Source organism: Periplaneta americana, chromosome 17 (genome assembly GCF_040183065.1).
Source record: "Periplaneta americana isolate PAMFEO1 chromosome 17, P.americana_PAMFEO1_priV1, whole genome shotgun sequence".
Lineage (NCBI taxonomy): Eukaryota > Metazoa > Arthropoda > Insecta > Blattodea > Blattidae > Periplaneta > Periplaneta americana.
The window spans coordinates 3,105,836-3,131,365 of NC_091133.1; the positions used below are offsets into that span (position 1 = coordinate 3,105,836).

A 25,530-nucleotide genomic window follows, 5' to 3' on the forward strand; every position below is an offset into this window, starting at 1 on the left:
AGCGCTGGCCTTCTATGCCCAAGGTTGCGGGTTCGATCCCGGGCCAGGTCGATGGCATTTAAGTGTGCTTAGATGCGACAGGCTCATGTCAGTAGATTTACTGGCATGTAAAAGAACTCCTGCGGGACAAAATTCCGGCACATCCGGCGACGCTGATATAACCTGTGCAGTTCCGAGCGTCGTTAAATAAAACATTTTTTTTTTTTTTATTTGTAAGTGCTATTCTTCACGTCGTAAAAGCGAATCTTACACAACAAGGCGAGCACTAGTGTCCATGGATTTCCGCATTAGTGATAAGTGTTAAATGCTTGTAATACGTAAGTACGCCTTCAGCCATATCTAGGAATCATCACAACCAGGCCAAAATAAAAAAAGTCACGCCCTTTCCAAATTAAATATACCCGGGATTTATTTTAATTCTGTCCTCTAGCACTTACCTAGAAATAATGCAATTGTTTGCTTAGCTGAAATTATAAACATAAAAGATTATATAAATAAGGTCAGAATAACAGTGCAGAAAGTCAGTGTTCAGAAAAATGAACTGAATCTTTATACAGTATAGCCTATCAGAGATACGTTTCATCTTAGTGACGATTCTGTACTTCTTTCCAGAAGTCTGCCATGTGCCCAGTTTGCTATCCTTCAAATATGCCATTTAATAATTTCCATTTTTCGCGAGTTCTAGTTTGATAATATTGAATTTGCGACATATTCCAAAAGTGTGTAAAATGCCATATGGTTGTTTTTTTTTTTGCGAAATAAATTACATAATGTAAGAAAAAACGGTTATTTAATAAATTCGTGGTTTTTTGTAGAAAAGTCTATGTTGACGACAATTTTGTGAATAGTGGTTGTCACCAGTGCAGAGTATATGCAGAGATTGCAAAATATTTGCTTTGGTGAAACTTCAAGTCATATATTTAGTAAAAGTTTGTAAATAGAAGGATAGTCTTAACCATATGTACTTAAATTGTGGGATGATCTTTTAGTATTAGGCCTCTTTAATATTAAATGATAAATTGCAATGATTGATTGCCATCGATATGATGACTGAAACAGCAACTATTCTCATCAGCTGCACATTTCCCCCTATGTCATTCATGGCAGTACCAAAGACAGAATAGGTACTGCTATTTAAAAAATAGAAGGCAAGGAAGTATCACGTTTATCCTATTATGAGAGACTGACTTCAAAAGGGATTTTTCTGTACAATTTCTGATTACCAACATGGGGACTAAAGGAAATATTTTAATGTTGTCCCAAAAGTCATTCGATAATCTACAATCACAATCGATAAATTAGCACAAGAGGACAATAATGAAACAGCTTCCTGCACGACTGACTGAATGGCACAACTGCAAACTCTCTGCAGTTGCCTAGTACAGACGACAAAATGAGTCAGTGCAACTACAGCCTTCACAACTTTTTTGCGGTCTACGTCATTATTTACACAACAAGCCTGTACAGATTAACAGTTATTTTATATAATTAATACGCTACCGAATAAAATACGGGTAATCTGCATAATTGAACAGTTTTGCAACGTCATCAAACACTTACCTAGGTAACTCAATATCTTAAACTAAAGAAAACAAGAATAAAACAGTTCTTGCATTGCGTGGACTCAACACTGCTTAAATACAACACTACTTAATTTTTCTATATTTTCTGGTAAACGATTACATCTTTCGTCACTTAGTATTGTTTTGTACGATGAAAAACCCATTAAGTTTCAAAAAGAGGGGATAATAAGTAGCTAGCAAAATTAATGGTTGAAACCTGTTTAAAACTTTCATTTACACATATATAAGTACACATGGCAACACTGAAAACACTTTTACTGGATTAGAATGAATGAGCAAAGGTGGAATAGGAACCACTTATTTTGTTTCTGCTTCTCGAATTTATTGACTGTATGAGTTCAACCACGATAAAGGGCAACTTGGAGATTTCACTTGTCCTGAATGTTGCTGCAATAGGTGGCTTGTGTTTCACAAGTGTTTCCTGGAAAATATTGTGACAGCTGCAACGGGGTTCAAACACGCGTCCAACAGGGCGCGCGGCAGACGAAACGCTGGCACTGGGAGCATCTGCATGCTGAAGGGCAGAGGGGGTGTATTACGTCAACGCGGTGGAGAGGAGAGGCTAAGTCGTCCATGTTTTGGGTCCGGGTTGCGCGTGCATCTGGTGCGTGCAGAGTGAAGAGGGGTCCGGATTGTTCGAGTACTTTCTCTGGAGTGCTATCTCTGGACACGCGTCGAACTTTCCAGGCTACTCGCTGTGGTTATAAAAGAAGAAACGCGAGCGAACTTGAGCAGTTTTTCAGTTTATTCAGTCAGTGAGTAAGCCAGAGCAAGCAACCCAGTCTTGTGTACTGGAGTTCGACTCGAGTGTGCGTCCGCAACTGTGTCAGCATCCGAAGGCCTGGGTTCGAGTGCAGTGGACCGCAGTTGGAGGGACCTGAGTTCGAGTACAGTGAACTGTCTCTGAAGGTCTGTGAACTGAAAACTGACAGTTCTGATTTGTAAATAGTGCTTTGTAAATATTAGTTAAGATTAACAGTTCATTGTTGTTCGTAATAGTCCAAGTACATTGTCATTGTCGTCAGTGGAGTGCACTAACGAATACGGTGTTACTGTGTGGAGAGCAAATCCTATTGTTGAGATAATAAAGTTACATTGTTGTTAGTAATAAAACGTTACAATATCTCTGTCTTCTCTTTAAAATGTCTGGAATGCCTGGTAGTTATAGAAATATTAATGGATATATGATATATAATTTTATAAAAATATTATGAAATATGAAAATCATCTTTTTGATCTTAATTGCATTATGCACACCATACTGGTAGCAGGAACAGTTTTGAATATGAGATTCAATATTGTGTCTGTCTCTATTCTAATTATAACACTTGAAAGACAGCTTGTGTCACTTTTCAAATTCTTCAATTCTCAAAAACCCTGCTTCATAATAGACTAGGCTTCTTATGTGAAGTGAGTGATATCCATAGGACTCAGACTTCCAGATCTGCATTTCCCAATTATGAGGTGGACTTTTTCGCAGACGTTTTTTTCCGAAACACTGTTTCTTAGTGAAGACATATATTCATCCAGTACTTCTCCTTACCGGTGCAGATGGTGTGGTAAGCTTTCGCTCAAATGTGGTTTAAACTGAAGTTGTCTTGGGCTGGATGGCATTTAAATAAAATTAGAGATTGTTCACGAGCCCGTATAACTTATCTACAAGTTTCCATCTTCCAAGGCACAGGTATGCATTCTCCATCCCAACGAAACCTAATGAAAATATATTCTTGCAGCCCATATTTCACTGTTACAGTAAAATGCTCAACAAATATTTTTATTGTAATATGAAGCGCATTTAATGCAGTTAATAGTGGAACATTCGTCATCTGCTTTTGTTGCGATTTGTTGTTATTGTGAAAAAACAACATAAAGAAAGCATAACATTGTATGAAGGGTCAGTTCACTGTAGTTGTGAAAACGCATTACAGAGATATAAAGAATGTTATGCAGAGGCAGTTCGAAGACTTCGTGGAATTTTCGGTCGACGAAATGGATCTAATGATCAACAGTTCACACACAAATTAAAAAATTCGAGTTGAAAAGATTGAATGGCCACGTGTTCGTCAGTCGCCTGAAAACATCGCTGTCCTGAGAAAAAGTGAAAGAAATTAATTTTCAGTAGTTCACAACAATGGACCCTTCCGAGAAGTACCTTGCGTGTAATTCTCAAGAAGGATTTGTAATCTGCAAGCCTAGAAGACTCAAATGAAGCCACAAACCATTTGAAGTGCCGAGAATTTGTCAACTGGACGTTTAATAACAAAGAAGAGGATGCAAATCTAGTCTTTCAGGTGAAGCTCCCTGTAAAGCAGATTTGAATAATTTCAAGGGAAAAATTGTTCCCGGGCCCGGTATCGATCCCGGGACCTCTGGTTGAACGTACCAGCGCTCTACCACTGAGCTACCTGGGAACTCCACCCGACACCGTCTCAACTTTTCCCTTTATATCCACACAACTCGCGTGGGCTAACGAAATGCCAGAGACCCACAACAAGTGCACAGAATCTCTGTGTGATTTGGAATTGTGGTTTTCTGTTGACGTACACAGTAACGTATATATTATGCAAATCTAGCCTTTCAGGTGAAGCTCCCTGTAAAGCAGATTTGAATAATTTCAAGGGAAAAATTGTTTCGGGGCCGGTTATCGATCCCGGGACCTCTGGTTGAACGTACCAGCACTCTACCACTGAGCTACCCGGGAACTCCACCCGACACCGTCTCAACTTTTCCCTTTATATCCACACAACTCGCGTGGGCTGACGAAATGCCAGAGACCCACAACGAGTGCACACAATCTCTGTGTGACTTGGAATTGTGGTTTTCTGTTAACGTACACAGTAACGTATATATTATACAAATCTAGTCTTTCAGGTGAAGCTCCCTGTAAAGCAGATTTGAATAATTTCAAGGGAAAAATTGTTCCGGGGCCGGGTATCGATCCCGGGACCTCTGGTTGAACGTACCAGCGCTCTACCACTGAGCTACCCGGGAACTCCACCCGACACCGTCTCAACTTTTCCCTTTATATCCACACAACTCGCGTGGGCTGACGAAATGCCAGAGACCCACAACGAGTACACACAATCTCTGTGTGGGCGTAATGGAATGGATAACTTGTGTGATATGTACGTCTGCAAATCTGATTGCAAAAAATATGTAAGAATGCTGCATAAAGAAAGTTCAAACACAGACAATTTGACCTGAAACAAATTAAGATGGAACAATAATTTTACAGAAACTAAGAAAAGAGCAGTGTGTGATGGATTCTGTTAAGAACTACAGAATAATGTAATAACAGACTAAGATTGGTTGTAGTTACAGTATAGATGTAATGTCACGTTATGATACTAGAATATAGAGCCCAACATTTAACATTTAACTTACCCTCCCTAATAGAGGAATCAAACATGAAAACAGCACTATTTGCAGATGATATAGATAGTTTTGTGGACTTCCGGATCTTACAGACATAGAGACAAAATTCAAAATTCTGCTCTTAAAGCTCTAAATCAACTACATGAATGGAATACATCAAATTTGATGACACTCAATTTAAGCAAAAGTAACTACCAAATATTTTCACTCGGTAAAAAAGAAAGAGAATTCAATATCCAATACAATGGCCAACACCTTCCTAGGACTTATGAATCCAAATATCTTGGAGTTATTTTCGATAGTAAGTTAACATGGAGCAACCATTTGAAATACACAGCTCGTAACAGATTCTCCCTCCTAAAAAGACTAGCAGGAAAGAAATGGGATGCTCTAGGAATACTTTGAAAACTACACACAAAATGTTTATACAGCCAGTGCTGACATACTGCGGAGAAATTTTAATTACTTCACCTTTCATAAACGACATAGAATATGTTCAAAACCAAGCTCTCAGACTCATTACTGGTGGAATCAAAACAACTCCAACAGATTCTATGAGATTCCTCACTAATATTAACAGCATAAAAATGACAATAGAAGAAAAAGCATTGATTCAATATGAAAAACTTATCAGATTCCCAGGAAAAAACTGGCATTCATACAGTCCTCTCTGTGGATTGAAAACTCAAAAAAGTTTCATATCCATTGTTCAGGAATTAAAACAGAAAATCAATATCCCGAATTTGAAAGAAAGCTTACTAATTAAACCAAACCATTTAACTCTAAATTTAACAGAACAAATACTGAAATCAGAAGTAAACACTGAAATACTGAAAAAATTGTATTTAGGGACAATTAATATTAGGTACTCTCCACAAAACTGGCTTCATTTATACACTGACAGATCCTTGATCTCCAGAGAACAAGGTGCCAGTGCAGGTGTTACGTGCTGTCTCTTCTCACTTTATAGATCTCTTGGATATGGAACAACAAGTTTTGATGGTGAAATCATTGCAATAAGTGAAAGTCTCAGGAATCTTCTATGCCACATCAATAAATTTAGGAATGCAGTTATATTGTCAGACTCCAAAGCAGCTATTCTATCAATCGTCTCTAAACACACACCTTCATCTCAAACAGCAGAAATAACTAAAATGCTCTCTCAATCAATATCACTCAATAAAAGAATTGTATTCCAATGGATACCATCCCATTGTGGAATCCTGGGAAACGAGAATGCGGATGCTTTAACAAAGAAGGGCAGCACTGCTACTTACAGACCTGTTACTAAATCTACGTATTACTCTGTGAAGAGATTTATTAAATCTACATACTTAGACTTCAACAAACAAAATTTGATAACTCAATCCCAAGGGAAAAAATGGAACTCTCTGCATCAAAATCCACAGTTAATTCCCGATTTACCACGAAAATCGTCTGTAGCTGCATTTAGAGTGGCAACAGGCCATGATTGTTTGGCCAAACACCTGCATAGAATTGGAATATATCAGTCCCCTAACTGCCCATTGTGCAACTCAAACCAAGAAATGGATTGGGAACACCTCAAAATCTGTGCTTCAGTGGTTCGTCATGATAATATCTTTGAAAAATATTGGAGTGCAAGAGGTCAAATGACTTTATTGTCAAACGCCTGGCATTAGAAAACAACAACAACATTTAACAATAAACACTTCCTTGCATAACGACGAAAATGTCATGAGAGAGCAAGCCAAAGTCAAGATTCACGAACTTACTCACCTCTCCGAATAGAATCCATCCTCCTCTGCCAATACTTTCAGCTCCTCCTTCTCTATATGCAAAACACACGATTCTTCCTGAAAAATGGGAGATGACACAACATTACTTCAACTAGTCCATCTCGAGTTTCTATATCTAAATTCAAATGCTCTTAAATGCAGGTAAGGTTTAATTAGAAGAGTTAATAGGGTAGACTGGTATACACTGTGTCCCATTATCATTACAACCAATCATAACTCTGAAACCATATAACATACAGCAGTGGGGACGGACACTCCGTTTGATGGAAAATTACAAGAAAATTATAACTCCTCCACCTGGGGAAGTAGGTACTACTGAAGCAAGTTACAGTAAATTATCCCTGTAATGCTGTCCTAGTATCAGCTTATTGCGCATCAGACCACTCGAAACAATCACCTTAGGGCTACAACAACATGCCATACAACACTGATGTTCAGGTAATTCTGAATACCGGTAGACATTTCACTGGGAGATGGATAGGCTGTGGTGGACCAATCGCCTGAATGTCTTCTGATATCACCCCCACTGGATTCTTTCGTTTGGAGTGGAATCAAGGACTGTGCGTACCAACCCTCTGCTCCAGAGCTTGTTCATTCTCGCAGTAAGATAACTTAAACTATGCAACATTTTAATGTTGATACGCTGCAGCGTGTAAGGGTAGAAAGAGAAAATCACCTCACATCCTGTGAGCAATCAGAGGAGCACATGCTGAATGTAAAACATTTTGGGAGTTGTAGAACACTTTGCAAAAATAACCGCACTGCTCTATGCAATGTGGTTTGATTGACTCTAATTGTAATGGGACATCACATACAGTATTCCCACTTCTCTTTGACATCATCATCATCAACATCATCATCGTCATAATTACTACAAAATTTCAGTTCCGGCCACAACTCCGAACTCGTAAACTGACATGAGAAGGGAGGGGAAAGGAGTCTGGCTGTTTTCAAAGAAGGGATCATTGGAATGAAAAACTGGAAATACTGAGAATCAGAGCAGTTAAGGAATCACCACAGCGATTCTCTGAATAACAAGAACTAATTCTAAAATCAGAATCTAGTTCTGCAGTAAAATTACTGGTATATGAGCTCAGTGTGACGTAATACACCTGTATAGCACACAATCTCCCACTATAAATGAATGAAGTTATGCAACTTTGATAGAAAATTAGTGTACTGTAATGTATAGCTAAATGATAGTATACAATTTTTGGACATTGTCTCTTCACCAGAGAATGAGAAATATTGTGGTCATTAATTTTAATGTGGCTTCTTCACGTTCCATTCAGAAAGCATCTACCGAAACCAGATACAAGCTAGACAATCAATCAATCTTCTTAATGTATCCAGCTGTTAGCTGACAACATAAAGTCCACTATAGTCCACTGCAATCTATTCAGTTGTTTTTCACTAGAAATGAGGGGTATTTTGATCGGTGTTCATTATAGATGCCTGTTGCTAGTAGCCAGAGTTGGGGTGTAGTCAATATATACTGCAGGGCTGTGTCTTCTGCAACTGGTACTGATGATTTTAATTTACTTCTTTTGTGATTTATGGATGGACAGTATAGAAGAATGTGTTCCAGATCTTCATCATGATTATTACACCACAGACAAGTAGGATTATCAGAAATGTGAAATCGGTGTAGGTACAATTGAGTGACAATGTGACCTGTTCTGGCTCTTGTTAAAAATGTTTGAACATGTCTGGGCAAGTTTTTGTATATTTCCAGGTCATTTGGTTTCTTTTGTACAGACCGTAAAATTTTTCCTTTGTCAGAAGAGAGCCAATTGTTGATCCATAGGTTTGTAAAATGAGACTTTACTGAAGCAAAAGCACTGGACAGAGATCTCAACAATATTATCGACTTTCTCGTTTCCAGGTATACCACAATGACTAGGTATCCATTGAAATGTTTTTGCTTTTGGAGTTCTTTTAGTTTACTTAATTAGTTGTTTCTGAATTGGAATAATTCTATGTGCATATAGGTTTGGTACATATTTAATTATATTAAATATAGCCCCCCTGGAGTCGGTAAGTATGCAAATAGATTTTTCAGAAATTTCAGTAACACACTGAAGAGCAGCATCAATAGCTAGCAATTCAGTGTCAAGACTGGAGGAGGATGAACATGGTATGAAGTAACTTTCTTGATATTTTGGAATATAATACCCTGCTCCTGATGTCCCATTATTAGGATTTACAGATCCATCTGTATCAATTTGAAGGTGATCCTTATATGTGCTGCAGAGTAGTTCCATGGAATCTACCAGCTAGACAAGATATTCATGAAATATTCGTGTGTTGACAACCTAATGTTAAGTATGCAAAGAGTTCTCAAAGTGTGTATGCACCACATCAGTACAAGCATCCACACACGTGCAGCAGAAATTTTCTACCCAATTTGTTCACAGTGATAGAACTCATGATGTTCCAGCATTATCATTTTAAGTGTTTCTTTAATTCCTGCACCTTTAATAGAATAAGCTGAATCAAGTATCGACGTCATCGCTCTTTGATAGAGCCAGAAAGAACTATTCACTCTGCACTGAGGCTTGCAACATGACAGGTTTAATGAATTTTCCTAACAGAACAGTGTTAAGACGTGGTTTAGTATGGGAACGGAAATAGATTGCAGCTGTAGAAGTGGGTGGACTGTATTTTCGGTAGAGGAATTCAATGTGTCCAGGCAGACATTATGCTGATGATTAGGTGTAACTGCCAGCCTATATATATAGTAAAAACCGAGAACTATACACATTTAAATAATTTTAAAAATGACAATGTGACACATCTAATTTTTCCTCTGATAAAATTAAATAGTTTGTTAGAATAAAAGTAAACAGATTAAACACTAGCTTCATGTATTCACCTCACTTCTTTATGTGAAATATCTCTAAACATAAAAAGATATACATGACAAGGAAAGGTGATAGTTTGCTGCAGTACACAAAGATAACAGTGAAAACAACTTAATGCGACTTCGCAGAAGTGTCAAAATCTTAAAATAAAAATAGAAACTATGTTTTAGGTAGCCTACAACTTTTTCTACTAAACCCAGAGTGATGTTCCTAATATCACCACGTCGAATATCTCCCAGACGAGACTTTCTACTTATGTGTTGCTTCCACAACGTTAAAGGCTAGACAGAGACTCCCATATTTAGTGTACACAAAGTTTGTGAGAATCGCAGGAAAGTGTTTTTTCACAGATACTTTCCTTTTCCTATCGGAGCAATGTTTATATTCCTAATACTGACGAAATAAAATGCCACTTTTCTCATAAATATTGTTATTGCAAGTTATCTTGAACCTTACATCTCCTAAGTCTGTCTTTGGAACTGCTCGGTATGGCATGTACTCATCAACATAACGGCACGGCAAGGATGCCCCTCCCTCAGGTAACGTGACTCTTTTCAGAAAACGTTGGTTCTTTTACCTTACGGCTCTCTACTGTAAAAGAACTTGGTTCAATACAGACATCATCATCTCACGACACTCCGGTTTTGAGAGGAGAACATGTTTTCGTAGCAGATTTTAATTAACCTGTAATGAGTAAGTATTTAAATATAATCGTGTGTACACTCCTCCTCTCTCATCTGGGCTGGGGACCGGCAATGGCGGAGTTACTACAGCTATTTCTATACATTATATAGGCCTACATGACTTACACCTAGAGCTGATATGTACATATTCTCATAACAATATTTTACAGGCTTATTATTTGCATTCACATTAATTTACAATTACACACAATCCATATCCCTATCATTACTGCCATCATCGTCATAGTCTTCAACGCTTGGTCCAAAATTAATTATTATTTCGTCAATGGCATCATCCATTCTGAATTATCTTCTTAATCGTAGGTACTACTTTCTGAACAAGATAGAATTCTTCGATTGTATCCCGAATGACATGTTGATCGAAGTCGTCCACTTCAACTTTACACAAGTCTAATTCTGGAATGAAGTAATATGTTTTGCAGAACTATAACAAAATAATAACTTACAACAGTAATTCATTATGTCGCTCACAGTACACACACTATTGTTCATAACTATTATAGCAATAATTTCTAAACATTACATACTTATTCTTTCCCAGAGTAGTGTGAGGTTCAATCGGTTGTAATTCAATATTATTTTTAATTCTCTTCACGGAACTAATACTTTTGCCATAGTATTTAGTCGCTCTCTCATATTCCTTATCAAGAGGTTCCAGCAAACATCTGTTTAATTTTTCTTCCTCGCAACACCTAATTATATCTGTGATAATTTCTCTTTCTCCACTGTGGATAACAGCGTTACTTTTTCTCCGCGGTGGTGTGATTTCACCATAATTACTACCCTGTGGTTGCTGCTCCATGTTAACACTACTGGTACGCAGTGAAGGAAATAGTTCTATGTTTCTCGACAAGAGATTATGATGCGGAGCATGCGCAAACAACTCAGTTGGCTCCACCCACGTTATGCGCTTCCTTCCCTCTGCCCCTCTGTCCCCGCTCAGAAAGTTCAAGATAACTTGCAATAACAGTAACTATCGCGATGAAAACACATCTTCTTATAATTCTCACAAACGTTATGTATGCTAAATGTGTGAGCCTAAATCTAGTCTTTGATTTTGTGGAAACTGCATCTAGATAGCAGCAATCATTAAGACATGTTGAAGATGGTAATATTAGGCGCCTCACTCAACTTAGCAAGATCTTGTATCTTGCCAAAAATAACTGTATTATCACTGAAAGAATTTTATTAAAAATTTAAAGTAAAGGATCATATCACACTTTAAATTTAGGCTATTCTGGAACAAAGAAATAAGCAATAAATAGCATGCAGATAGTTTTACAGAGGGAGTAGGGTATGTTACGAACAGAATAGGCGTACAAGTTGAAGAGCCCCACTCACCTCGACTTCACACTTCACAAAGGGAAAATGATTTGGCATCGTAATTTCTTCAAATTTTATCTCTGACGTGAGATCGCAGGTGTCGTCCATGCATTCCTCCTTTATCCCAGTCACGTGAAGATCCAATAAATTCCCTTCCTGCAGAACACAGAGACATTATGAATGAGTAATATATTACAATGTGATCACAAGTGGTACAGGCTCCACTCTGGGTCTACTTGAAGCTCACGATAGACATTATGGAAATAATTGAAGGACAATTGAAACATAGAATTTAAAAGCAACATAAGTCAAAGAAAAGGTAATGCTTCATTTGCGAGAGTGAATAAAAGAGTCATATCTGTAATGGAATCCAATTCACAAATTAAAATATCTTCTATACAGAAACTGTAATGTTTGGTTAGTCAATTGGGATATTTTATGTTGGCACTCAGCACTATCCCAAAAGTAAATTTATAAAGTACATTCCAACAGAAAAAATCCAAACATGCGAGAAATATTATCACGTCATCACAACATGCATGCATTGCACATATGCGCTCTGATCTGTCTTCAACTCTTCATTATCCTCGCCAATATGGAATGTAGATATCGTTTCTACAAAACCCAGTGGAAACATATTCAGTGCCGACATACCAAACAGTCTTAAACAACAATCCAAAGTGTCTCTGCACTTGTAATCTTCTCCTGTTACAATAAGAGAATTGTCAAAATTCAAGAATGACGGACAGTGAAAATATACACTAGTACTTAGAACACCAAACGAATATTCTTTAAATCAATCAGTCTTTGAAAAAGTTGCTGGATATTGAATCCTGTGATTGTGGATGGTTAGAAGGCACAGTGCGGCGAAGGGAAAGAAGACTGCGGCCGGCTGGATTGGAGGGGACAGACGTCAGGGAACGTCTGTATTCCGAGAGGGGAAGGAGGCCAACTGCGGCTGAGAGTGGAGAAACTTCTTGGGACAGATTGTTGCAACGAAGCGTCAGAAAATCGAAGGTTCGCTAAGTGTGGTTTAACAAATAAAAGCGAGCAGCCTTCGAAGAGAGCCAGTTCAGTTTAGAACAGCGAGTCAGTTTGTGAAGCAGCCGTGAGCGAACAAGGAAGCCAGCCTTCGAGACAGGAGTTCGACGTGAGGAGGACTGCAACTGGGGCAGCAAAAGGCGAGTGCGGCGTATCCGGAAGTCTTGGGTTCGGCGTGCAGTGAACTTTATCTGAAAGTCTTGAGTTCGAAGTTCAGTGGACTGTCTCTGGAAGTCTTGGGTTCGATATACTGTGAACTTGAGTGAATGAACTAGAAGAACTAACCAAGGCAAACAAACTGTGAACTGACAGTTTTGTGTTGTAAATAGTGCTTTGTGAACATTAGTTGAGATTAGCAGTACATTGTTGTTCTCAATAATCCAAGTGAATTGTCATTGTCGTCTGTGGGGTGCAATAGCGAATACTGTGTTGCTGTGTGGAGTGGAATACCCATTGTTGGCGAGAGTGTTTAAAATGAGAAATAGAAAGCCATTATTTTTGTCAATAAAAGTAACATTATTGTTTTGAATAAAAAGTCACAATACTATATTATTGCCATTCAGTTAATTGAAAATACATGTTTACATTTGAACAGTGAAATCTCAGTATAACGCAATCAGAAAATAATGTTATTTATACGTTATTTTGAAAAGCACATTCTAATGAAAAACGGAAGTTTTATCCAAATAAAATTGTCTTGATTCTACAGTAGATTTTTTTATTGGGATATTTTACGACGATGCATCAGCATCTGAATGAAATGTAGGTGATAATGCCAGTGAAATGAGTCCGGGATCCAGCAGCAAAAGTTACCCAGCATTTGCTTGTATTGGATTGAGGGAAAACCCCGGAAAAAACCTCAACCAGGAAACTTGCCCCAAACAGGATTCGAACTCGGATCACCTGGTTTCGCGGTCTGCAGTAGATAATGCAAAGTTATTCCATAACATATCTCACCATTCATTTATTTCAGAAGTGTTTACAGCCCATGTAACAATGAACACACTCAAGAAATCCACTATGCCTGTACAAAACTACGAAAATAAAATATAAGGTGCGACAAACGAATCGGACAGTTCCAAAAGATCATTTACTGAGCAACATGACGGGTTATGGATATCGACTTTCGTTTGTTAGCATTTTTTATGTCATTTTGTGTAATCACGGAAGTATGGGGTTTGGAGCATCGTGCTTTCATTATCGAGACATTTTTCAAGAATGGTGATTCAGTTGTGAAAACCCAGCACGCCAATTTCATGTTGGCCACCACGATGCCGTTCCTGTTCGCAATACCATACTGAGATGAGTACAAAACTTTCGACTATCAGCATCACCTTGCAAGAAACCACCAGGACATGTTCGAAGTGTACGAACGCCAGATAACATTGAGTGAGTAAGAGTGGCTGTTATGAGGAGTCCACATCGATCAGCTAGACAGCTGGCCACAGCACTGCGACTTTCAGAGCGTTTTGTGCGCCGAATATTGCATTCAGATCTTAAGTTTCATCCATATAAACTTATGACTGTTCAGCAAGTGAATGAGGAGACTATGTGCAACGCAGGACATTCGCCGAGAGAATGGTGAAAATATTTTAACTGACGAAGCTATGTTCATGAGTGACGAGGCACATTTCCATTTAAATGGTTATGTTAATAAGCAGAACTTTAGATACTGGCCTCCGAAAATCCTAACGAACTACACGAGCGTCTGCTTCACTGTGCAAAGGTTACAGTTTGGTGTGCTGTGTCTAGATACTGCGTCATAGGTCCGTGTTTTTTTAGGAGAACGAGAACACTGTGACGGTGAATAGTGAACGCTACGTCGAAATGCTGAGGACATTTCTTCAACCAGAACTGCGTAGGCGTCTACGTGGGACTGATAGACAAATTGTATGGTTTCAGCAAGATGGTGCCACGGCTCATCCGGCAGAAAATTTAATGACAGTTCTGCGCCACATGTTTTCAGGGCACATCATTTCTCTGCGTGGCGACATTCCTTGGCCTCCTCGTTCGCCTGACCTTACCATATGCGACTACTTTCTGTGGGGTTACCAAAGTCCAAAGTGTACGTAAACAGGCCCCAAACAACTGATGACCTGAAGATTACCATTGCCCAAGAAATGCCAACATTGATGGTGAAGTGTTGGAAGGAGCGACACGCAACTTCAGGGAAAGATTTGAAGAGTGCATAGAGAGAGACGGACACCATTTGAAGAACGTAATTTTCAAGACTATCTACACTGGTGGCCATAATTCTGGAAACTTTTTGTGTTTGTATTGAATTGTCATAACATCTGTTTTTATTCACACATTAATACAATTTAAAATGTTACTCGTGACTAAAAGCATCAAACAAACATTGTCTATTCTATTTTTATAGAAAATACATTATCATTCTGTGTATGGGAAAACATTTATTTACACATTAACACTAAGAAACACTCTCGTGTTATTTTTTCGTTCACTCTGTAAACAGTTAATACTTTGTGGGATAACCTTTATTTTTAATGACAGCATCAATTCTGCGGGGCATTGAGTCCACTAGACGTTGCAGTTCTTCCTTGCTGATGATCCGAAACCAGCCGTGGATAATGGCATTAATGAATTGAGTTTTGCTGCTGGAATTTCTTTTTTAGACACAAAATGTTTTAACCTTGACCACAAGTTTTCAAATGGATTAAGGTCAGGACTATTTCCAGGCCACTTTAACACCGTGATGGTTTTCTGTTGAAACCATTGCAAAACACTCTTGGCAGTGTGGCATGGAGCAGCATCCTGTTGAAATACAAAGTCATCACAATTTGGGTGTAAGTTGGCAATGGATAGTATCAATTTCACTTCCAGAATATTTTTTTTTTGTATTTTTCCGCGTTCAAGTTCCCTTAAAAAATCTGAAGTCTTCCTTCTCCATTCCTGGACATGCATCCCCAGATCATGAAAGCAACAGGATGTTTCATGGTTGCAATGAGGCACTCAGGATTCAAAGCTTCTCCATTTCTTCGATGTACGTATTTGATTCCGACACTTCCAAATATAAAAATTCTTGTTTCATCCCTTCATATCACTTCCGTGCAGTCATCACTGGTCCATTATTGATGATTTTTGCACCAATTTACACGATTTTCTGATTGTCTTCTGTTGAGAAATGGATTTTTTCTGAGTGCTCTTGCTTTCAGTTCATTGTGAAATAACTTCCTTCGAAGAGTTCTCGCAGAAATATTACGTCCACTGCTGAGTAGAACTTCCTGTATCTCTTTAGAATATTTCCTTCGATCTTTCAATGCTAATCGACAAATCTGCCTCACATCTCACGGACTTACTTTAGGTTTTCTACCACCCCAGGTGCTGTTTTACACGATTTTGTGGATTTGAACCTCTGCCATTTCTTCTGGACGCCAGACACTGTAGCACCATTACCAAGCTTCCTTGCAATTTCCTTGAATGTGTAGCCTTCTTCTCGAATTGTGACTGCCCTACTTCGTTTAGAAGGTGTCCAATTCTTTCATGGAGCCATTGTGATAAAATTACGAATAAAGTTTGTGGTAAAGCAACCACGTATTAATCGAACGAAATCTTGTCAGACTAATGATAGAAAAACACTAATAATGCCGATATTTTATGCTAACAATGCTCAACAATGCTCCCAATGATCAAAAGTAACCTTAAAAACAACAGTGGACCAATTTTAGTAAATAATGGGAAATTACAATGAAATCTGAAATTAATATTTTCATCTCAAACGATAAGAACATAATTTCCCACATAATGACTATTTATTGTTAAAATATTAAGAATATAATGTAATACATAATATAATACCTTTATTATAATTCCATAATTGACGAATCAGTCATTAGCAATATTTTAAATTGTATAAATCTGTGAATAAATGCAGACGTTATAATAATTCAGTACAAAAACAAAAAGTTTCCAGAATTATGGCCACCAGTGTAAATGTATGTCAACAAAATGGCATACATAGCCAGCTTTTAGGCAGTGATAGACTTGTTCTAATAAACATAACTACTCAGTTATTTCCTTTTCAAAATCGTCCGATTCCTCTGCCGCACCTTGTACATAACGTTTAATTTTAAAACCATAACAACGAAATTATACAAAAACGGTAACACCTACAATATAAAATAGCCTATACACAAGCTAGACAGTATAATTAACAAGATTTGAAGAATTCCTTAACTGTAGTTTGCTTCGTTTTCCTCTATAATTTTACTTCTACAAATTGTTCAAGTTCACTCGGAGACCTGAGAATATTCTCTGGAACAGCTTCAGTTTTTTTCCAGATAACCTTTCAGTTTCTCCAAATACTTCATTTCTTCTACAGAATACGATGTCTTCTTCCTCTTTCTCAAAATCATTGGTCTCTCGTGCGGCTGTTGTTGACAGCAGTTCTCTGTTAAGTGCTGAGTTACTTCTGTTTCAGCATCCTCAAAAGTGAGGAATGTAACTCTACTGCAACTTCTTCTCACACTTTGCAAGTTTCTTCATGAACTTCTGCTTCAAATGCTGCACTATTTTGAAAATCCGAATGCCAGATATCCTCCAACAATTTACTGTCTCCTTCACATTCCACCAACCACCAGCTTTCATGTGGATTTCCTATAGGATATTAACTCTAGCAATACCAACGGGAGGGTGGGGGGGGGGTATTTTGTGCCCACTTCCACCGAAATTTATATTTAAATATGTAATTGATACATTAAAATTATTAAAATATTATTTACCGTCAGTTAGGAATCCTTCTATCTTACTGTGTTATTGTTTTATCGTTTTCACTGACAGTGTTACTAAAAAATGAAAATTTGTAACAGTGGACAAAAAATATCCGCTCTATATTGAATTGTTCGAAAATATACAATGACATTTCAATTTTTCTCATTTATTATAGTACATACTATTTTTTGATTAAAAATGTTCAAAATTAAACATTTTTATAGTGGCCACGTACGTGGTACAGTCATTAAGTTCTAATACTGAGTGCATAGTGGCGTTGTGGTGCATTACAGCGCATAGGTGGCGCCATAGTATGATACCTTGCCAGTTAGTCTCTCGACCCAACAAGAGACAGTTGAGTGCATGCACTGTAAGCAGAACTATGGTCTTTGTTGTGACGGTGATTTGAATGCGCACGTCGGAACCCGAGATGTCACAGTTTGAGCAACGGGCAAACATCAAGTTCTGCCAGAAATTAGGCAAAACTGCTGCCGAAACGTTTCAAATGATGCAGCAAGTTTACGGTGAGGACGCAGTGAGTCGCAGTGTTGTGTTTAGGTGGCACCGACGTTTTTTGCAAGGAAGAGACAGTTTGGAAGATGATGTGCGTACTGGTCGGCCACAAACAATTTGAACTGAACACAAGATCCAAGAAGTTGCAACGTTGGTGTGTGCTAACCGCTCCCAATCGGTAGACGATATCGCAGCAACAGTAGGGGTCAGCCATGGTACTTGCTACAACATTCTGTCTGATGACCTGAACATGTCTCGTGTTACCCAGCACAGTGTGCCATGAATCCTGTCGCAAGATCAACGTGATGATCGCATGACGATTTGTGGTGACATCATCAGTAGTGCTGACGATGATCCGACGTTTCTCAACTGGATAATAACTGGAGACGAAACTTGGTGTTTCCTTTACGATCCGCAACTGAAACGACAATCCGCCACCTGGAAAACGCCGTTATCACCACGACAGAAAAAACCGCGACAAGACAGGTCAAAAGGCAAGGTGATGCTTGAACTGTTTTTTGATTCAAATGGAATTGTTCACATGGAATTCATCCCAGAAGGTGCAACTGTGAACAAAACCCGCTACAAAGAGATCCTTGGCCGTTTACGAGATTCAATTCGCCGTAAGCGACCTGAGCTATGACATACAAAGAATTGGCTGTTGCTACATGACAACGCCCCTGCACATCACTCTGTCCTTGTCCAAGAGGAACTTGCACGACAACAGGTGACAGTTCTTCCACACCCTCCATACTCACCTGATCTCGCACCATGCAATTTTTTTCTCTTTCCTCGCATGAAAGCAACCCTACGTGGGCGTAGATTTCATTCTTCCGAAGAGGTCATGACTGCCACGAGAGAAGCCATACGGGACCTTCCTGCCAACATCTTTCAACGGTGCTTCCAGCAGCTATACCAACGTTGGCAAACGTGCATAACGGCCAACGGAGACTATTTTGAGGGAGGATGTGGTTCTGTTTAAATGTACGCCGTGTTATGCGGCATCTTGTGATACATCCAGATTCTTGTGGGAGCCTACCCTCCAGGTGTCATGTCTTAGAACTTAATGACTGTACCACGTAATACTCCCTATTGGTACTGCATGTATTGCTAGGGTTAATTGTGGTGTTTATCAGAATTTGTTGCACCAGGCGTCTGCGGAAATACATTTTAGAATTCTGGATAATTCTCTGGTCTAGTGGCTGTAACACGGATATACAATTAACAGAGAGATAATCAAGCTTGGCATTTTCTACCTTATGTGCAGAGCAGTTATCTACCAGCAACAGAATTTTCTTTTTCTGTTTGCGCATGTCTTTGTCCAATTCAACAAGCCAATCTCCAAACAGTTTTTTGTCATCCATGCTCGGTTATTGGCTGCATATTTCACAAGTATAGGTAGGTACGAGATCTTCAAAGCAACTTGGTTTTGTTTAATACCCTGCAATCATTGGTTTCAATTTTTGTGTACCAGCAAAATAATGCTGTTAGACTTTTCTTTTATTGTTTTCCACTCTCTCCCTTGTAGGCCATGGTTCATGGTTTTATCCAGTAACATCTGATAAAAATGTAGTTTTGTCCATGTTAAAAATATTTTCCGGGTTGTAATTTTCAACGAGATCTTTCAGATACTTCTCTACCAGCATCAGTATCTCTACCTTCCCACCAATGGTTTTCCAAGAAATGCCATACATCTCGCGGAAACGAAATACCCAACCAGTGCTTGCTTGAAAGTCTTTGATATTCAACAATGTCATAAATTCTCTAGCCTTCGCTTGAACCATCGGGCCAGAAACTGTAATACCTGTGGAACTAATATCTTTAAATCAAGTGTCCACTGATGCTCTCACGTTCTGAAAATAATTTAGACGAATTTTCATGCTGAGACAAATTGCAGAACATTCGTACATTTGAAGGATATCTTCTTTGTCCTTGACCATAGTTGGTTTTATGCTACATAGGACTGTTCTATTCCAATTTCAATACATTAATGATTTCTACCTCCTGTCCTATGGTAAACTGCATCCTTCTGTTTGTCTCCATTGCCATGTATACTTTTCTATTTATGTTTTAATACAAAAGTTACAACGTTGGTTTATTTCATTCAGTACCAGCGAGCACAGAAGACTCTAGAGTCGACACAAGCACGTTAATACGTTATGATATCACAACCCTGAAGGAAGTGAATCTGTTAACAAGTTAAACAGAGGTGGCCATAGGCGTCTTCTCGAAACCGAAGTTACTGTTAGCGCTGGTGTGACAGCAAGCGCAAGAGCAGTCTCAGACAACTGTCATACACAACTTGTCAAGTTTATCTCAAAATTTATCTCTACTAAATGCAACATGTTCAGGTAGATCACATTTCTATTTCATACTACAACTGCAACAGGAAAGTGACATAAGACGGTGCTTCAGCAGGAACTCGTGAATAACATTCAACATCAAAATGGTGAACTTGTGGTGGCCAATTACAAGACGTCCAAATTCTCTACAGATAGCATCTCTCTGATTCGGGTACTGTGAAGAAAGATCTGTGTCCACAGTTGCCCAGGGATGACGATCTCAAAACAAAGCTTGTGCCAGCTTTTAAAAAATTAATGTTGAGATGTAACATCTCACATGATAGAAATAAGCCTTTACTATATGAATTGAAGACTTGAAATAAAAAAGGCTCTAAGTGCCATAATAAGGAATTTTGAAATTGTGTGCAAAATGGGATCTATATGCCAAGCCCTATAATGTATAAAAGTCTCGAACTGCCACGAATGAAAATGTAGTACCAAATGCAATCGACAGATAACATGCGGCTTAACTGCCACTGCTGTTAACATATGAAAGGCTCAATGTTGCGCACGCTTCCTCCTCATACTTAGATTAAATGGCGGAGGCGGCAGATGTTTGTAACAGTTTGAGTGGAACGAAACGACGAATTAAAGGAGAAGGTACTGCGCTGCAATGAAAAAAAGGCTGAAAAATGGAGGAAATGAATACGTAAGTTCAAATAATAAACATGTTCCTGCAAAAGCTAGTCCAGCACAGGAGGCTAGTCTCATTACTGATCGCTAACCTACACCATACCTGGACAGACTGTTTATTCTTGTTCTTTTTGCATGAAAGCAACAATAAGGTCTAACTAAATTATGTCGGTTGTGACAACAGAAAAAACTGGTAGACCTAATGGGATATAGTGCACAGGATTCTCCATCTTGCTTTCAGAGTCGGTGTGCATGCAAGTGTAAATGCAAGAACCTCAGTTATGAACACAAGGTCGGGCTGTTTGAAGATTTTTATGACCTGGAAGATATTGAAAAGCGAAGGAGTTACTTGATGGGGCTGATGCAAGTATCACATGTTACAAGAAGACGTCCTGGTACCTACGATGACCGTTCACAGACCAGGAGACAAGCAACTATTCATTACACTGTCCCAGATGGGCAAGGTGACTTAGTGCAAGTTTGCAGAGGAACATTTTCTGAAATATTTTCGTTAACTGAGAAGAAATTCCGGGTATTAACCGAAAAGAAGAAGAATGTGACTGAAATGATACAGTACCTGACAAATTATGACCACAAACATTTTTACAGAAGTATTACATAATAAACTTTTACTTTATGAACAAGAAACCATTTTTGTTTCATTCGTTTGTCCTCTTCACTATCTTTTTGCTGATTCTGAACTATGGAACTTAGAGCCTTTCATTAAATTTCCACTTTCAGTACGTTTCTCATACTATTACAATATTACGTTTGTAAGTTCCTTTAGACACTACCTCCATACTATGCTTATCTTTCAATTAAAACGCATTAATACTGAAATTATGACCATTAATTACCCAGTATACTTAAAACTCATTTTCCTCAAATTCATGATTATGGCACTTGGAGCTTTTTTTATTTAAAGTCTTCAATTCTGATATGCATTTTTTTTATTTTATTGGGTTATTTTACGACGCTGTATCAACATCTAGGTTATTTAGCGTCTGAATGAAATGAAGGTGATAATGCTGGTGAAATGAGTCCGAGGTCCAGCACCGAAAGTTACCCAGCATTTGCTCATATTGGATTGAGGGAAAACCCCGGAAAAAACCTCAACCAGATAACTTGCCCCGGCCGGGATTCGAACCCGGGCCAACTGGTTTTGCGGTCAGACGCGCTGACCGTTACTCCACAGGTGTGGACTGTGATATGTATGCAATGGTGGCACATTGAGGTCTACTGTGCTCCAAGTGTCAGATGAAGCTCACAACCATTACAATGATCATTATGATCAGTTTGTTTGTATTATATCGCAGGCATTGTACTATGCTGATCATATGTAAACTGTAGCACACCCCGAATGTGTTACTCCAAACAAGTAAATATTAGACCATGCACTTTTAATACAGATGGATGAGTCACACAATATGGACCCCAGTAACATCGACAATACTTTCGCATTAATCAGTCAGTGGTTTGTGGGGGCAACGTACTCTATGTCTATCTAGTGTTATCCATACAGATACCTCAATATAGAGTTGAACAACGTATTCACGTTTTGTAAAGACAGATTTGCATACAAGAGTGCTCGTAAAATACCGTGTACATGTAATACTCTGCAGTGACAAATTACATTAGAGCGCAAATACATTTTCAAGCTTAGTGTTTTTGTTTTTTTATGTGTAGGCTACTTATTTATAGTTGCTTTAGCTTTGGGTCATGCCTCGACTATCTGTAGTTACTGTTGCAAATGAACTGTGTTACTATGTATATCTATTGTTTCGTGATAATAGGCATCCAATCCGGCATTCGCATTATTTAAATGAAAATTGGTTATATTCAGTCGAGGAAAACCAGGGAAAAAGCCACGACCACAATGCTCGGCACTGGACATCGAACCGGGGACCTCCCGAAATCCAGTCTGAGTCACCTCACTCGATTGTTTTTGTTTTATTTATTGACTTATGAATTATAATTATTTGAGGCTCCACTGCGCCTATTTATTTTACATTAGTAAACTTATTATTAACTGAAATCTACGAATAAATTTTGAGCAGAAATAGTACAACTTACATGTAATGAATGTGCTATAATAAAAATTGTAGGTCTAGTTTATGTATGACATTGTAACATTTATATGCATTAGTAGTTACTATTTTGTATAATTTAAATAAACCATACAATTATTAATAGAAATAAATGTTGTGTGGAGCAGTAGTGTAGCCAGGAACTAAAGACAGGGGCCAAACTTTGGGCACATCACTAGGCAAATTTTATAACTTACATGCAACATATTTAAAAGAGGACAATGATTATAATTTAATATATGAAACTTAAAACTTAATTTTGAATAATAATATTATTGTTTAATACAATAAAATTTAAACTTAAATTTGGATAATAAATATTGTTTAATACAATAAAATTTAAACTTAAATTTGGATAATAAATATTGTTTAATACTATAAAATTTAAACTTAATTTAGACTCGGCAGAAGTTGTTAGTGGTATAAAGTCCATTCTGTATCATTGCAAAGTGAATGAATAGATGCCAGGCCTAAACAAATCCAGTTACTGTGTTTAGAAATGTTGCTTCATCATTTCTTTGCAAACTGGCAGTCAATTTAAAACATCCTGCCAGAAGAAATACAAAGGATTTGTTATTCTAAATATTGTTCAATATTAATGGAAACAGTAAAACAATATTTTTTTTCGCAATTATACGAGTATCTTCATGGTTTAACTCTAATATAATTACAAAATATTTCTTGAAAAATATGCGGGGGGGGGGGAGGGTTCAGCCCAGTGAGCCGCCCTCCAACCACTCATGTGGAATGTTACACTCACATAATATTTAAAGTGGTATTTCTTCTCTGCTTCTTTACTTTCGGTCGGAATTTGCATATTGTTTGTTTATTTACTTTTCCCAAGGCTGCCTTTCATTTCATTGCCTTACAAATGGCAAGAGTTAAGGCATTCTTCTTATGTTAATCACATTATATCATATTCCACGAAACATGGAGGCGAGACTTGTTTGCAGGCATTGCTTCACTGTGTGACGCTAATCTAATACTTTGTTGTGTATAAAAGGGAATGTACTGCTCTGTGAGTGATAAGCAGGCACCGTATGTTTAGCTCGGCATTCCTCTGCCTCTTGGTCACACTATAATAATAATAATAATAATAATAATAATAATAATAATAATAATAATAATAATAATAATAATAATAATAATAATAATAATAATAATGATTTATTTTAGCTGGCAGATTACTGGAAAATAAATTGCAACAATTCTCATGTTACAGCGTTCTTCTTTTATGTCTTCCCAAACGGATAACCCTGTGCTTTAATTAAAATATAGAATAGCTTACCAATTAGCATGGGTTACAGGAAACGATTTTGAAGTACAGTTTAAAATAGTAAATCTGAACAACTCTTAAAATATTACGTGTAGGCTAATGTATTCATGTAACATGTGACTGTAGGGGCCCGTTTCATAATCCTTACAAATTATAAATTAACAATTTACAAATAACAAGTAAAAGATTACAAATGCTTGTAAATTGTGTTTCACAATGTTATTTTATTAGTTTGTAAAGTCTGACGAACTTTACAAAATCAGCTAAAGAAATTTACAAATACGCATTATTGGTTACACAACATCGTCAACAACAGTTTACAAAAATCGCTAAGGAGAAGAGCTAAAGTCGCTGTATTTTTACTACTATCGATACATATATTTATATTTTGTACTAAAATAGATTATTCTAAGCTTGCTAATTCATATTTCACTAACAGAAAATATAAAGTATTGTTTAAAAAAATTAAAAGTATTTAAATTGGCGACAATGGAATTTCATGCGATGTGATTGGTCGAGTATACCAATACGTCTATTACTTAAATGACCAAAGTTAGCACAAAATTCAGTCAAATAAGTAAATAACAGATTTGGTCCACGTACAAATATGCAATTGATAAAATAATTACAATGTCTAAACACAAAATCAGGTTAATTTTTTGTGTTGATCCATCAGTATTTATTAATGTTGCATCCCTAACCTCACAAACATTAGTGATCCCATCAGCAGCATAAAAATTCTGTGCTATAGTAAATAACATTTTGGTGACCAAAAACCTGCCCCGAATTTAACTCTTTTAACAACATCAACTACCCTATGGGCACTTTTGCACACTGATATATTATAAATTCCGTGCTTATTTGCTAACCCACGGAAATGACAGCTAGTATGCATCCAATACAAAACAGTACAGTTATCGCTTTGAGGTTAGGGCATCACTTTTCTCTTTTGTATTTATTAAATACAAGTCTTCGTATATAAATACTTACGCGGTATTCTAAAGTATAGCGCGGGAATCATTCGAAACCTTTCATTAAATTTATACAATGATACGAACGTGTTATTAATTCTTTCGCGGAGAATTTTACGTACACGTCTTCGTTTGATTAGGCCTAAATTCAATATATTCGTCTGAGTCATTAGAACTCCTCAATAACATCAAAACTGCTTTAGTTTAATTCTTAATATTATCCAGTTACGGTACTCAAAAATTAATTTAATAAGTTTTTCTTTATTGTATTTATTCATAATTTGTTGCAATATCAAACTTTACACATCT

The 25,530-nt window shown here is 37.6% G+C and overlaps 1 protein-coding gene across 2 annotated transcripts in view; it reads right to left on the reverse strand.

Moving 5' to 3' along the window:
- LOC138693081 (zinc finger protein 345-like) overlaps positions 1–25,530 on the reverse strand; it is a 70,393-nt gene that overhangs the window by 3,841 nt on the left and 41,022 nt on the right. For both annotated transcript variants that reach the window (XM_069816671.1, XM_069816672.1), the window contains exons 7-8: positions 11,646–11,783; positions 6,717–6,793 (exon numbers count right to left, since the gene is read on the reverse strand). In XM_069816671.1, the coding sequence (XP_069672772.1) occupies positions 6,717–6,793; positions 11,646–11,783 (215 nt within the window). The remainder of the gene's footprint in view (positions 1–6,716; positions 6,794–11,645; positions 11,784–25,530) is intronic.